The 16,925-nt window shown below is 32.6% G+C and overlaps 1 protein-coding gene across 2 annotated transcripts; it reads right to left on the reverse strand.

Annotated features, from left to right (window-relative positions):
• Positions 1 to 8,370: 8,370 nt before the first annotated feature.
• On the reverse strand, positions 8,371 to 16,284 carry LOC131634593 (uncharacterized). Of its 2 annotated transcripts, none has more exons than XM_058905260.1 (6): positions 15,862 to 16,284; positions 15,069 to 15,169; positions 12,163 to 12,260; positions 11,162 to 11,370; positions 10,547 to 10,599; positions 8,371 to 9,244 (listed from the first exon to the last, which is right to left on the reverse strand). In XM_058905260.1, exons 1-6 carry the CDS (start codon positions 16,133 to 16,135, stop codon positions 9,203 to 9,205), a joined length of 777 nt encoding a protein of 258 aa, XP_058761243.1. In that variant the 5' UTR covers positions 16,136 to 16,284; the 3' UTR covers positions 8,371 to 9,202. The 2 variants fall into 2 exon arrangements, with proteins under 2 accessions (XP_058761243.1, XP_058761248.1); XM_058905265.1 differs by having other exon boundaries at positions 8,380 to 9,226; positions 15,862 to 16,282.
• Positions 16,285 to 16,925: the final 641 nt, after the last annotated feature.

Below are 16,925 nucleotides of genomic sequence, written 5' to 3' on the forward strand. Positions count from 1 at the left end.
GGATCCTATTATATATTCAGCTTCACACGATGATAATGCCACCATAGGTTGTTTCTTCGAACACCATGAAATTGGGACACCAAATACTTGAAAGAAATATCTAGTTGTGCTTCTTCGATCTTCCTTATCTCCACACCAATCAGCATCTGAGTAACAAGTAATAGTAGTTTCTTTACTCTCAGAGTCTCCTCGAAATAGGATTCCATATTAATCCTTTTAAGTATCTTAGGATTCGTCTTGCAACCTTCATGTGTGACACCCTTGGTTAACTTATGTATCTGCTCACTAATCCGACTACAAAATCTATATCAGGTCAATTGTTGCACATATACCTCAGAGACCCAACTATTTGTTATAACAAAGTTACACCGATTCTGTCTTCTTTTCCATGCTTCTCCAACTTCAAAGTTGGTTCGACTGGTGAAGATATTGGAGTCAAATCATCCATCTTGAATCTCTTGAGTATCTCTTTGACATACTTCCTTTGATGTAGCACCATACCTTAATTCGAAATTTGAAATTCCATGCCTAAGAAATAAGACAATTTTCTCATATCCGACATTTTAAATTCTCTCATCATCATCTCTTTGAACTTCGACAAATTCTCCAAGCTATTTCCAGTTATCAACGAGTCATCGACATATAAGAAGATGATTGTTATATCTTGTGCCACAGCCTGAACATAAACACCATACTCAGGTTTGCATTTTACGAATCCCAATTGGACTAAGTATGAGTCAATCTTCTTGTTCCATACCCTAGGTTCCTGCTTGAGACCATAGAGCGCTTTGTGTAGCTTATATACTTTTACACACTTCCTTCTGAATCACAAACCCTAGAGGTTGTGTGATATATACCTCTTCGTCTAAAGGACCGTTTAGAAATGCTGATTTCACATCTAAATTAAATATCGACCAACCTTGGTTGCATGCCAAGGCTACCACTAGTAAAATAGTCTCCAATCTTTCTATTGGAGCTGATACTTCAGAGTAATCAAGTCCTGTTCTTTGAAGAAAACCTAGAGCTAGTAATCTTTCTTTATGCCTCGCTATCGACCCATCAACATTGTGTTTCAACTTGAACACCCACTTTACTTTGATATCTTTTGTATGTACTAGCAATTCAACTAATTCCCATGTGTTGTTTATTTTGATTGCCTGTAACTCTTCGACCATAGCAGACTTCCATCATTTAATCTTTAAAGCCTCACTATAGTAAATTAGTTCAGCACCTGCAAGTAAAGTAAAATGAACTAATTCTCCATTTGGTTTGACTTCATCATCCCCATGCCACTTCATAGTCTCCAAGTCTTGTTGGAAGAATTCGAGTTCTTTGAGGTCTTTGGCTTGTGCTAGCCACACCCTCTCCGACTTCGACATTGTCGGGAATGTTTGTAACTGCTTCGACTTCAATTTTGACTTCGTCAGTTTCTTCGTTGAAACCATAACTCATCAATGGTTTGTTGATTGTATCACCAGATTTCCAATCCCAGGCAGCATTTTCATCAATCACAATATCTCGACTTAACACAATCTTCTCATTAATTGGATTAAATAGCTCGTATGCACCAGTCTTGTGATATTCTACCAGAATCATGGGTTCACTCTTGTAATCAAGCTTCCTTCTTCTTGCATCAAGAACATGCTTGTAACACATATAGCCAGACACCTTCAAATGTCTTACTGATGGTCGTTTGTGATCCATGCTTCTCGGGGAACATTGTTCTTCAATATCTTGGTATGACACCTGTTTAGGATATAAACTGCAGTCGAAATAGCTTCACCCCATAAGGATTTTTGCAGTTTTTTCTCCTTCGACATCCATCTCGCCATATCCAATATGGTTTTGTTCCTTATTTATGCAATTACATTATGTTGAGGTGTAAGGAGAAGTTACCTCATGATCAACACCATGTTCTGCACATAATTCTTCAAACATTTTGGATGTGTATTCGCTACCTTCATTTGTTCGAAGAACTTTGATCTTCTTCTTACTATGATTTTTGACAAGTATTTTGAATCTCTTAAATATTTCAAATACTTCGTCCTTTCTCTTGATCACATAGATCCACAACTTTCGAGTAAATTCATCGACAAACGAAACAAAATATATGTTTCCACCAATGGTATGTTCTTCGAATGGAACACATAAATCTCAATGTACCACTTCGAGTATGCAGGATGGTCTCAGTGGCATAGTCGAAGCGAAAGAAGTTGTAGGAAAAATGTATTTTGTTACGGGTTCGGGTTTGGGTGAAAAAACCCAAAACCCAGCGGGTGTGGGCGTGAGTTTTGTTTTGCCACCCGAACAGTATTTGGGTTTGGGTTCGGATTCGGGTGTCGATTTCGGGTGCGGGTTTGGGTAGTATGAAACCCGCACCTGACCCGACCCGTTGCCATCCCTATTCAAGTGTTGAAATATATGCATGAAATCCATTGATCATAATTTATGCTTAAATATATGCAGAGTTGGCTGATCCACAACCCAAGACCTCAAAAAATCGGAGGTCTCAAAACATTTCGCCCTTTTACTAAGTCCTCGTGCTTGAGAGACTATGTATTATTACATTTGTGGGAGTCCTAAACATGGGTTGTTTCAAAGTCCTCGCTAAGGGTGATGTCTCTTAGATGACATCCAAACAGAGTTGGCGGGGGGCTCTCTCAAGGGATTGATGATACATACAGTATTATTTTGCCCATTAGTCAGCAAAGAGGGAGTTCTCCATGATTCCCTGAAGAATAGATGGTCAATTACCTCCCTTAATCATGAATGAGTGGTTGCCACCGCTAAGGGTTTCCTAAACCCTACGCCCAAAAATACCTTTCCCCTAGGGGGGATAAGGGGCGATATCTTTAGTCATACATATAACATCTTGCATACGCTTATACCTAAGCACACCACTCACGTATAATGCCTCTCACCTCACATGAGCGAGTCCTCTAAATCACCACAATACAAGGCTTCTTCCTGGTGTAGGAAAGCCCTAACAACCATACATCACAATATACCTACTAAGATCTTTGATTACTCATGCTCTTGGAGGGGTAACACACACACACACACACACCTATACTTTTTTACTTTCTTACTTTCTTTTTTCATAGGGTGTTCTGGAGATTCTAATCTAGACAGACTCTTACTTATAACATGATTTATTATGTGGATTATAATCTGAACATCCCCTTATTTGTAACATGATGCACAAATATAAAATTTACTGCCTCAAGTATATCTGAAGATTTTAATTCAGACACAACGTTATTTGCAACATGTATGATTTCGTAGATTGAAATATGAACACGCCTTTATTTGCATATTGATGCAAATATATAGAATATAAGACCTTATGTGTGTTTGGAGATTGTAGTATGGACACACCCTTATTTGCAACATGGTTGATTCCAAAGATTGTAATATGGACACACCCTTGTTTGCAACCAGATACAAAAATATGGAATGTATTATCATGAGGGTTTTTTTCCAGAGATTTTAATTCAAACATATCCTATTTTCTTTTTATATAGCCTGTCAATTGTTTAACAATCAGCAACAATTTAAAAATATGATTCCAAAGCTTATAAAATTTATAAGATACAAACTAAAATTCATTAAAAACTGTGCCAACATATCAAAGTCACATTACATCCATGAAAATACAAAAGTTTATACACATAATGTAAGATGAAAACTAAAAAACATAAAAAAAAAATGTGTCACCGCCTAAATATATGGATGTTTCTGCCTTAGAATTTTTTCTTCTAATTTGTCTCTCTTTCAATATTGTTACACTTGACAAACTATCTTATCCAAAAAAATGTTCGACCAAGTTTATGCTTCTTTTTTTGGCATGAGATTCCCACTCAAGAGATATTTTTGATAGAGGACATATTGGTTTAAAATAAACTTATGCAAAATATTGAGATTTTGAAAGTCATCCAATACAAATAATTCGTCTGATAAGATTTTAAGGTGGGACACTTCGTAGTAGAAAAATAATTTTCGAGAAACCATATATGGTTAGATTGATGCACACTCTCTTATATGCATTTTCTTTAAGATGATTCATTTTAGCGAAATGCATCAAATTTTTCTTTGGTGATAGACCATTGACACAAAGAATCAGAGCATCATGAATTTTATTGTATTGTTCTTTTTTCCAATATAACCTCGCGTAATCTTCCTTATAGGGCTTTAACTCTTGGTTAAGATGTTGACGAACAAGTGTATGATTCTCTTCTCCCTAACCTAGCAAAGTTTAAACAACGTAAATTTCACAACTACCATCACCTTTAACTTCTACAATTCAGTTAATGTATTTGTGCATAAAAGTAGGCGTCTCCTCAACGTGTTTCATTTTTTGGTAAATATGGGGAAGGCAAGAGGGTGGTGATGCGAGCACCCTTTGTAAAAAAACAATTGGATTATGAAAGTAAAAAATCCAGATAAAGTGAGTCGACATGTTCGAAATATGACGATGCTCGTTTGGTAGAATTATCACTAGGTATTGATTTGGCCTTCTTAGGACCACCCGTAATTTTTACTGGTTCTGTGAGTGGTTTCATATAAATAGTTTCAATATTTTACTAGGCTTGACCATTTCCCCCATCTTCATCTTTGCTTTGTTTATTTGTCAATGCACACTTAGTTCTACTTGTGACATTTGTTTATATGTTACATACAGATTAAATCATAAAATATAGGAAATAATTTTGCTATAGAATTCATCAACGAAGTATTGCGATTGGTGACAATTCCTTATGACTTATTTTTCAAAGTCTTTCAACATACAACAAACCATTTTCAAAGTTTATGTAACATCATTTTTTTTTCACTTTCCAAAAGCGCAAAGTCAACTAAATAAATCATATATATATATATATATATATATATATATATATATATATATATATATATATATATATATATATATATATATATAACATCAACAATTTCTAGAAGATGAAGCTTGTACTTAATGGTCTTATATGTTGAATCAATTATCAATACCATAGAAAACATGTTAAGAAACATGATGGAAGTCTATAATATATCTCGAATTTTTTTTCCATCCTCACACACACTCTACCTAGATACATAATGATGTTCATCCAAGAGTGTCAGCAACTGTTGCATTTCATATCTTGGACTCATTATCACCTTGTTGTTTGGTGGCGAACATTGTATACTTGCTAAATATTTTAGACACTTTCAGGTATGTTCTTTTCAAAGTTGTAACTATGTTTTTAGGTTGAACCATGTTCAATGTTATCTCAAAAATAGGTTTCTTCTTTTCAGAATTCAAAGGACATACGATTGGATAATCAACTAACTTGTGATTTAATCCATGATAATGTAGACCCCAAATCATACTAAATGTCCAAGTATTATTCACATTGTGGTACCCGCACAACTTAAAAGGACATCCACATTTTCTTATTTTTGTGTCTTCACGTTTCAACTTTCAGATATGTTTTTTTACTTGCCACTTTTTCCGTATCTCATCGCAGCAAATTCAATCATCTATTAGAATCGTAATCCAACCTTTCAATAATTATTTCAAAATCTAATTTGGTAGCTTCTCTACGGACCTAATTTAAGTATATTAGTTTTCATTCATTTTAACATATTTGCATGCATTATTATTCTTTTTTTTTAAAGAAATTAAATAGGACTTATATAAGTTAAGGTTTTCTATACGGGTCATCTATTAGTTTGTCATAAATCTATTTATAGATATATTAAAGGAATTATTTAACAACGTTTATATGAAATATATTTCACACGTTATATTGAATTTCAAAAAATGTGATGTTTATAAATGACGCAAGTAATTGTGAAAAGTTATAGTTAGTTGAATTTATTTCCATAAAAATGTTATATTTCCACCATTTAATCCTTGAAATAAAATGAAAAAAACATATGTAAATAATATTTTTGAAAATAAAAAATTATTTAAAATAATTTCTTAAAACTAAAATCAAACATGAGAATATTATATTTTTATAGTCATATTTCTGAAAATAATTTTTTAAACCTTTTTATTTTTCATTCCCACTAAATAGGATGAGAATCTTTCATCCTTACTAAAATAAGTAACCACCAATTAACTTATCACATCTCTTTATTTTTGAATATATTTTATAAATATTTTTTGAAATTTAAAGGGTTAATACTTTTCACCCATGTAATATAAGCGAAATTCGCTTCATCCTCTGATAATATATATTTTTTAGTTTTTCCTGTAATATTTTTTGTTTGAATCACCCTCTGAGCGTGCAATTTAAACAGCACACCGAGAAAAATCAAACAAAAAAAATATTAACGAGTAAACTTTACACTTAGGAGACAAAATACATAGTATTTTTATATTTCAAAGCGGTGTTTGAAAAAAAATTTACAATGAGGAAAAGTGAATTTCGCAGATATTACATAAAAATTTTATATATTTAACCCAAATTTAAATTATTTATCAAATACAAAAGTAAGAATAAAATTTCTGATGATAAAATTCTTTGAAATAATATTTTTAAAATTGTAATTTTAATATTTAAAAGAAACACATCCTAAAATTTAATTGATGCTCTTACGGAATCAACCTCTATTGACATCTAAAACAATAATGAAAAAAAAGCACATCTTACCAATCTCATGCATAAAATTCCTTTCCTTTCTTTAATTTAATTAAGAAAGAGTGGATTTAGTTGGTTATTATCTTTTGCACGTTACAAATATTTTTTTCAAGTTACATTAATAATAATAATAATAATACACACCTTGCTTAAAAGAATAAACAAAAGCGTTGAACGCCAATATTTCTGATTTTCTATTTAGTCACGTTACTTTAAATTTGCTTTTATTAATTCCTAGTGTCACATTCTGATTTTAACCTTAGATGGAACATGTAATTTAATAAGATAGACAAGTAGCACCTATAGTAGATAACAAATCAAGAATGTCATGAATGTACTAATTATTATTATTGGAACGTGACTTTTTTTAAAAGAAATTAAATTGGAAAAAAGATATAGGTATGGAATTTTGGGAAGGATAAAGTAGCATATAGCAATCATATGCATAGAGTATATATTTGGGTTAATGAAAAATTGACCCTTGGAACAAACTATTTCAGCTTATCCTTAGACAACCAAACGTGATTCCCGTTTCTACTTTGAAGGGAAAAAAAGTAGAAGTGAGATAAAGTTACCTAAAAAAGATGGCAGCATAAGTTATTTGGCTGTAGTGAAAATTTGTGCTTAACTTGTCACAAGATTCCAGCTTCTGTAAATAACCCAGCTGGAGGGTTTACATCCATGTATGACTCATGAGTTTTTGAAAAAGAATAAAGCAAAAAAAAGTTAGTGTTTAGTGTTATAGGAATATTATAAATTATCATCTCAATAATTGAAGAGGTTAAAGATAGTGTAAAATAATTTTATTGTGTCATTTAATTGAGTTTCATCAATAAGCCATGTCACTAGTAATTTTTTTAAAAATAACAGTGTGATTTAAAACTTAACACAGTCGTGATTGTTTGCCGGTGTATTTTTTTTTTCTCTTAATTGAACTCAATTGATAAAAAAAATAAAATTAATTAAAAATAAATTTAATTACAGTTATAATTTGTTTTTTATATCATTCATAGAATTAATTCTTTTATTTTAAAACCAAACAATTTAGATCTCAATTTTCAAATTTCTGCATTGAATATAATTTATTTTTAAAGTTTTAAATATTATTTATATTTATTTTTACATTAAAATTAATTAGATGTTTATTTTTTATTAATATGTAAGTTATATTTTTTATATTTAAAATCTTAAAAAGGTTTTATATAATAATTCATTTAAAAATAAACACATTAATTGAGCAAAAATTTAAGAGGGGATGAAAACTATTTAAACTTTAAAAAAAACTAATTTTATAAATAAAATAAAATAGAATTTAAAACTGTATTAAACCTTACAAATATAAGTCAATTTGAATTTTAACAAATATTTATTAGATTTATTAATTTTTGGTCAAACTAATAACTCTATTAGAAAACAAAGGTGAAAATAAGTTAGACGAACCAAATTTAATTTTGTTTAAATAGGTTAACAAATTCAAAAATTTCAAATTCAAATTTATTTTATGTTAAAACTTAAAAAAAAAAAAACTATTCAACCTACTTTAAAAGATAAACATTAAAATTAATAATATAAATTTTATATTAAAATTTTATTTTATTAAAAACTTTCAATATAACATTAACATATATAGTGCTATAAGCCTGGCTGATCTGCCAGTAGACAAAAAAATGTAAATTATCATAAGACGAAAACAAGGAACCATGACATAGTGCCAATTTCAGTTGGTTTATGACATCAGCAAAATAAAGTAAAGATTAATTATAAGAGTTAATGCCTCCAAAATAAACAAACCAAGCCTCACATATGTTAATTAATAATGATGTCAACAAAAAGGCTTATTTATTATATTAAATAATAATCTTAGCACTAATGATTAAAGTGGGACCCAAGAGAGGGGAAAAGTGCAGGTATATTTTCAACTTTCCAATTAAAAACCCTCCATGAAGGCCAACTATATGCCATATGGATGAAATAAATACATGATAATAAATGTAAACAATCAGAAAACGTGACACGAAAAGGCTATAATGAATGTTTCATGCGCCAAATAGAAGCGAACAACACTTTGATTATAATAACTTGAAACACATGATTAAGAATTGAATAAAGATATAGTATGGTAATTGGGAGAAAGTGGGAGACATTTTAATTTCATTCAAAATATTATCTTTACGGTTAATCAGAATGTGGAGAATGTTGGATCGCACTAAGACCAGGTAGCAGTTAGCAATTTGCACATAGCATAGTCATTTTTTGTTCAAAAGAATAAAACAAATTTTATATATATTTTATATACATATAAAAGAAAAATGTATTCTGGAGCATAACAAAATTATTCACTACTTAATCTTGATTTCTGAGCATGGAGAAACTAGTAACATGTGAAATAAAGGGGCAAGGAAGGGTTGAAAGTTGAAACAATAAATTAAGTGATCATCATCATGGAACAGGTCAGGCACCGTTTGTGTGACACAAACACAATAAGAAATTAAGAAGGCTTGTTTCATCATGAATATTCTGAGGCATGTTGCAACCACTTTCAATAATGTGACCCAATAATTTCAACCAAACATCTATGCCTTTTCTTTCTCATCTTCCTGTATATTCAAGCAAGTCTGCAATTTAATACTATATACAAAATTGTTGCCAAGTCTGCAAATTAATACTATATACAAAATTGTTGCCAATTGGGTATATGATTAAATAAAGGGAAAACTACACAGCCTTTAGTTTTTTAAACATAAAACCACCTCCCTCAAGTTTTTATATATGCAACACATACCCGCCTAGTATGTTAACTCTGTTTAAAGTGAGAAATCATGGTGCTTCCCCACCACCACTCATGGGAAAGATGACTTTTTTTTGTTGTTGTTTCCAATCTCTTTTTCAATTAATGAAAATTTCTATTTACTACAAAGATAAAAAATGTTTGACATGGTACTATTTCTTACAAGTTACAGGACACCCTTGGGTTATGGCTACTATGCAGAAACATGCAATTGCTATTTCAAATGGAAAGGATAAATCTTTCTAATACTTTGTTATCCAGCCAAACAGAAAGCAATCAATTATATTAGTATATTACAACAATCAGATACTGTAGAAAGAAGTTTACAAATTGTGATTCCTTATCAAAGTATTTCAAATTGTGATTCCTTTTCAAGTCTAGAAATGCATAATGCATTGTCTTCGATAAAGAAGAAAAGCCTAGATATGCATTGTCTGGGATAATGAAGAAAAGTTTGGGTAGTTGTGTCATAGGATATGAGGATTTAGAGAGGGTTTTCAAATTGTCCATTTCAAAATTGTAGTTTGAAGGATTTGTAATTTTCTCCTTAAAAAATTCCAATCGTATGAGTTTGTAAGTTTGTCCCTGTAAAAATTAAAAATTGAATACTAAATTTGTGAATTTTTTTTGCTTCTTTTTCTTCTTTTGTTTCGCATGAGCAGATATTTGTTTATTTGATGCTTTCCCAACAATAGTTTTTCTAGGTTTTTCCATGATGTAATACTCTTCTTATAACTGAATCTACGTGTCTTCTCTTTACATTCTCAAAACAAATCTATTTTCTACGACATTTTCTACTATACTCCCTCCATTCTTTATTAAAAGCAAATTTTGACTTTTAGATTTATTGAATAATTAATGAATCTGGTCTATATATAGACCAAATACATCAATTATGTAATGAATCTAAAAAGTAAAATTTGTTTATAATATGAAATCGAGGAAGTAGGTGCTTTCTCATCTTTGCTACACTTATTTTATTCTTGTGTTAATTTTAACCGCTGAACATTTTTCCGTGCCCAACATTCAGGAAAAAAAAAAGTAATAAAAAGAATATAACTAAAAGGAGAAATATATGTACAGAAAGAGAGAATAAGACCGAATATGGTATGCATCATATCATTCTTACCGAACTTTCTTCCAGTTTGTCTAAGTCATCATCAAATCCACCATCATCGTAATCTGGAAAGACCATATATAAACTCATCAAAGCTTGAATTCATCCATGAAGAAATGAATCACCTAGGGCACATGATATTCTATACTCCGAAATTCCAAATTATATCCCCAAAGCATACCAATTGCCATTAGATAAACTGGTAAAATTCCCAACTCTAAAAAAACATGGCAGTCTCAGAGACTAAAATAAAACAGGCAAACATGAAAATGATAGTCTTGTGGGTTAGCTTTAAGATTTGACAAGCAAAATAATTGAAATAACTGTGCGTGCTTAGAAACATTGAACCATCTGGACTCACTTTCCAAACCAATGTTTGTCGAGAAGCAATATTCTTGCTTCCATTCAATGTGAATGTCTGTTTGAAGGTCATCCAAAAGGAATAACAGGCACTGATAAAGTAGCCTAATGCACAAACTATTGTTGAGACAATTTTTATTTTTTACAAAACGACTTTTAATTTAGGACCGAGGTGGTAGTAAACAAGACCAAAAAGAGTACTTGAAATACATTGGTATATCTTTCATAAACAAATAGATTTAAAAAGACAAAATAAATAAGGTATACCTGGGTCATCATCACTATCTTCTGTATCTCCTAGAAGAAATGCATCCAAGTCTTGCTGGCGTGATGAATTTGATGTTTTGGTCTCTTTTTTTATTTCCTTGACTTCTTGATTAGAGGTTAATTCAACTTCTAATGGTTTCATTTCTATTTGATCTTTAACTCGCTCGGATGATTTTAGTTTAGCATCTTCCATATACCGATTCTCATAGCTGCAAGTAACCATAGGAAAAAACAGTCTACTATAAGTCACAGAACAGTATAACTATAGCACAAGAATGAAACAAAACAATAAAACTATATCACAGAAGAATGAAAAACAGTCTACTAAAATTTCGAATAAATTAGTAAAAATTGTCATCTCTTAAACAACTCAACCTGCATATATGGATAATAGCATTAAGCTGCCCATATGAGTCACTTTCCACAGTCTAAAGTATATTTTTCAAAATTTTACATGTTCATTTTACTACATGGAAGTTCCTAGAGTCACTTATTGTATTGTGGGCAGTGTTGTCGATGATGGCGGATGACGGTCCATGGCGGAGAGCCAAAATCCCTCCATACTGGCTGCTTTGCAGCGCGTTATAGCGGATTATGGCAGAAAACCGGCAATGTCGGCCAATATTTACCATTGCGGTGAGCCCAAAACCCGCCATTTATATCCGCCATGGCGCCGCTATTTGATAACACTGGCTGTGGGTATTTTTAAAGCTAAATAAATAGAATGACAATATAAATTTTCCTATACGCTAAACTGGAAGTATCATAGTAATATGCATGCATTGTGATCTTTGCCATTAAAAAGGGTAAATTACATATATGCATTTATGTTTCATTCAAGAAGTAACAAGAAAAGCTTCGCATATTACAAGACTGTATAGTTTTCTTAGACTTCAAAGACCAAATAGTCCTGTATTAAATTGGTCTGGGAGAGACAAAAGGCAAATAACAAAATTTAATACAAAAATCAAAATACTCGAGCAACAATATAAACTACTTACGGTGCAATATGATTATTCACAAGTATAAAATATATTCTCCAAAACTTTCTCTCTTTCATAACACGTGGACACAGCTCATACCTCAATGTCGAAATCTCCTACAAAGAATGAACTGAATGGTGAGAAGGCGTTAGTTTCCAAAAATGCCATTTTAAAAAGAAAATAAACTATACACCAAGGTGTCAAATATTACTTTCTTCATGCTAGATTAACTGAACATATAATCAGTGCTTTGGACCCTTTGATTTGCACAAACAACAAACTTGGATTAAAAAAATACTGCACACTCATATTTCTACCATAGTAAAATATCAGCAATTAACATGAATGGATCTTAGTATTACCATGAAAATGTCACAGAAGCAATTATGGGTTGTTACTTGTTGGATCTAACCATGCTCTATCTAACTTCCCACACACACAAAATATCTCTCTATTGGAAAGATCGACAAACATGCTGTAACACAAACATTCCACTATCTGCAGCTCACACCCATACAATTACAGAGATTTTCTATTGTCTATATATGTGTAACACAAACATGCTGCCCATTTGCAATGATAAAAGTTCTAATGACTATGCAAATCTTTGACAACAGTCTCCCAATTTTAGGGAACCACCTATATTATTCTGATTCACATAGATAATGATTAATAAGCTAAAAATTTAATCCTCAACCCTCAAGACACTGTGTTTTGATCTACTTGTGTGTGTGTGTTGGGAACCCAACCCTCAAGACACTTTGTGTTTTGATCTACTTATGTGTGCGTGTTAGGAACCCGAAAATTGGATTCCATAGAAAAAACCGTCTTTATATAAAATAGGAAATAACATGAGAGCAAGCTCTTCTCAAGGGTTTCCCCTTCACAATAGAGTTGCTACTATATTCGCAAATGATTTACAGTATTGAATGATTCAACTCTACATTGTATTCTTCTATTTATACAAGTAGCCTTATAACCACCTCAACTACTAACAAACAAACTAACTTCTATAACAACCCTTAACCACTTTAACTACTCTAACTAACCACTATTCTACATCCTAACAATACACCCCTCCTTAAAACAACCTTGTCCTCAAGGTTGACAACTACAATATTCTTCTTGTTTCATTTGTTGTAGAAAACAAAAGTTTTCCCTCCTGGATCCCATTGTTTGGAGCTTGATGAACCAATTTCCTCTTCAGCTCGCTATGTATTCCACTGTTCTGCATATAACCGTCAACCTACTGTTGTTCTCCACCAAGATCATTCTTCCCCAAATACCTTAGGTGCAACTTCATGATAAAACCACTAGTTAATAACCCATATCCAATGTGTTGAAGAAAAACAAAAATCTGGCCCTCCTGGATCCCACAGCTGGGAGCTTGTGGAACCTACTTGGGCTTCAGCCCACTTTCATTTTACACTGTTTTTCACTTTCCTGCCATAGCAACCAAATCTGTCTTGACTTCTCCAGAGTATTCACAACCATTCTCTTCCAGTGAGATGCAGAGGTCTGTTTTGTAAGGTCATTAATCCCACTGTTGAAATGCATTTGAGCTGAAACTGGATCCAAAACCCTCATACTAACTGTTTGGGCCTGGCCCAAAAGGTTTGGAATTGTGGAACAACTTTTAACTTGAATTTCCACAGCTATCACGAGTGACTCTTGATCTGGTTCTGATGGTTTTGCCGGAGATTGGAGGCTGATCAGAGCATCAAAATCCAAACTATTTTGGACATTGCGGTGTATTCCACCCATTTTTTATCACAGTTTATAAAACCTTTTCCTTCTTGACCTTTACATCGGCATCAAGAAACAGTTTGGATTGTTGTGGTTTTAGTCTTCATTATGAACTTACTGAGAGTCGCGTCGGTGAATTGTTGAGTTCTTTTAGCATTTCCACCTTCACCTTTCACTTCTACCTTCTGTTGATCTTTTTTTTGCACTTTTCTACATTCTTTTTCTGTTTCTTGATTTTCCAGCATTGTTTCCACTGACCAATGACCAATCTGATGTTAACTTTGTTTCTCACCTTGGTGACACCGACCCCAATGGACTGGCCCCACTAATCATCTTTCTAGCCCAAGAGCAAGATTCTTCTCTTTTTGACTTAACTGCTGACAAAGACTCTGAAAACGATCTATTGTTAGCAATCTTTTCGCCACTCTTCTTTAAATCACCAAGAATCTGATCCCTAGCCATTTCTTCCTTCTTCTCTAGTGTCTCCACCAATTGTCTCACTTTTTCTAGGAGGTTTTTCATCTCCCTTTACACTTCTTGCTTCAAGGATGAAAAGCCTTCAAAAACACAGTTACCATTGTTTGTTCTAAATCTCAAGATCAGATTTGAAGAGAATGACACCCGGTTTGAATACAGGTCCTCTTGACACCAAGAACTGAACCAACGCTCATGAAAGCCCATTGCAACTGATTGAACCCGTCAATTTCTTGCTCCTTAAAAATCTTTTCCGACCTTGCAGGCCACCCAATGGGGTCTATCCCTTTAAAAGTTGGCAAATTTACCCTTTGAGATGCCTCCATCTCCAAGAACACTAACACTTCTCGAAGATCCAGTAAGTCAGACCAATTGTTAGGAGCCCAAGAATTGGATTCCAAAGAAAGAACGGCCTTTGTTAGAAAACAGGAAATAACATAAGAGCAAGCTCTCCTCAAGGGTTTCCCCTTCACAATAGAGTTGCTACTCTGTTCACAAATGATTTACAATATTGAACGATTCATCTCTACATTGTATTCTTCTATTTATACAAGTAGCTTTATAACCACCTCAAATACTAACAAACAAACTAATTTCTATAACAACCGTTAACTACTTTAACTAATCTAACTAACCACTATTCTACATCCTAACAGTGTGTGTGTCATTTGTAGTCTTCAAGAGAAACTAAACATAGATTCTACCTTGACAGTAGAAAGAACAAGATTGGCATGTTTTTCCTGCCACTCGGTTAGATCCTGCCTAATATTTGAAACTGCAGGAACATCAGAGAGTTCTGTATCATCTGCAAATGGAAACTAAAATTGAGATAAGCTTTTCAGGTTAATAATTATAATAAAAGGAAGTGCCAACTAATTATACAAACTTCAAACTTAATTACTTATTTTTTGTATGCAGCGGTGTCAATGAGGTTTGAACCTATGATCTCATACAAATAATCCAAACTCCTCATCACTATTCCAATCCTTGTAGCATTGATAACGAAGTACAAGTGTTCTCTTGATTGAGTAAGTGGAAAGTAGGATTATGGAAATTATGGAATGAAAAAAAAAGAGTAGAAAATGCAATGGATTGGTTTTGTCAATTACAAAGAGCAATGTTTTCTGGTTGTTTGATTCTGCCTCTAGTACTTGAAACTAGAATTGGAAGCTTTTGAGTTTAAACTTGATTTTACATGACTCAATTTGGCATAGTTATCCAACAATAAATCATTTTACATTCAATTCACTTTTAACCAGAATCAATTTTACAGAATTAGTTCACTCAAAATCAATTTTTTTTCACCACAGAACCAAACACACTGCATTCAAAATCAAGGTAAGAATATATGTGAGGGTCTTATGTCTTTATGAATGTAAGAATATATTTGCATTGGTTGAAGTATTTCACCCAGGTTAAACATTGTATAATTGAGAACACTTGCATTTAACCCTAATCTAATCCTCCACAATAAAACCAACAAAAAATAAATAAAACCTTGAAGAGGGAAATCTCGGAAAGTAGTGACGGTGATTCCTCTGATGAACTCCCTCAATTCATCGGTGATACCGAAACTCTCAAGATTAAGATCAATATCGACATCCTTATTGAATGAAGATTCGGCCAAGTGCATGGAAGCTTGGGCTTGTGCCGCGATCCCCTTGGTGGTTTCTGCTATGATTTCGGTGAACTTGTGAGCATTCAAGGAAAGGTCTTGTGATCGTTTCGATGCTTCTTCTGCAAAGCTTCGAGCTTTGTTCCACAACTCCATGCTTCTCTGATTGATTTGTGATCACAGATTAGAAGGTTCTTCTATTTGGAGAATGAAGGAGAAGAAAATGTGATATTTGTTCGAAGATTTTGTTTGCAGAAATATGGTTATATAGTTACTTAGCAATTCATCCGTTCGAACAAAAATAAAATAAAAATTTCGACATCAGATCTAATATCAAGTGGGTTCAGCTTCCCCAATCGTAGTTGCGGAGATTCAACCGTGATCATCTCTATATGTCTAGCTCTATTTTTCAATCGTAGTTGCGGGGATCCAATCGTAGTCCTCTCTATATGTCTAGTTCTATTTTTCGATCGTAGTTGCGAGGATCCAACCGTAGTCCTCTATATGTCTAGCTCTATATGTCTAGCCTCAATTACTACTTCCAAAGTACCATCAAAATATATTCTTTATCATAAAAAACAATTTATTTTATTTTTCAAAAATTCATTTTATCTCATAATTTCTTAACTACTAGACATGTTTTTGGATTGAATTGTATTTAGGGTTAAATAAGTTTTTCGTCCCTCTAAATATTTGGGATTTCATTTTTAGTCCCTCAAAAAATTTCCTTCAACTTTTCATCCCTTAAAAATTTTTCGTCTCAATTATTAGTCCCTGACGTCAGATTCCACTAACGGTTGCTTATGTGGCAGCCTACGTGTAATTAATTTTTGTTTTTCTTTTTAATTCTGCAATGACACCGTGGCATTAGTATGTTAGTTTATAAAGGGATTCCTAATTTCACCATTTGCCCTAATTTCTCAAATTTGTTTGTTCTTCTTCACGT

Source organism: Vicia villosa, linkage group LG1 (genome assembly GCF_029867415.1).
Source record: "Vicia villosa cultivar HV-30 ecotype Madison, WI linkage group LG1, Vvil1.0, whole genome shotgun sequence".
Taxonomy (NCBI): Eukaryota; Viridiplantae; Streptophyta; class Magnoliopsida; order Fabales; family Fabaceae; genus Vicia; species Vicia villosa.

What these genes read in the sequence shown, in the direction of transcription:
- LOC131634593 (XM_058905260.1), bottom strand. Translation starts at nt 16,135, where the DNA reads ATGGAGTTGTGGAACAAAGCTCGAAGCTTTGCAGAAGAAGCATCGAAA. An exon ending in AGATAGTGATGATGACCCAG is followed by an intron (nt 10,600 to 11,161) that starts GTATACCTTATT and finishes TGGTCTTTCCAG; the next exon opens with ATTACGATGATGGTGGATTT. An exon ending in ACAAACTGGAAGAAAGTTCG is followed by an intron (nt 9,245 to 10,546) that starts GTAAGAATGATA and finishes ATTAAATTGCAG; the next exon opens with ACTTGCTTGAATATACAGGA.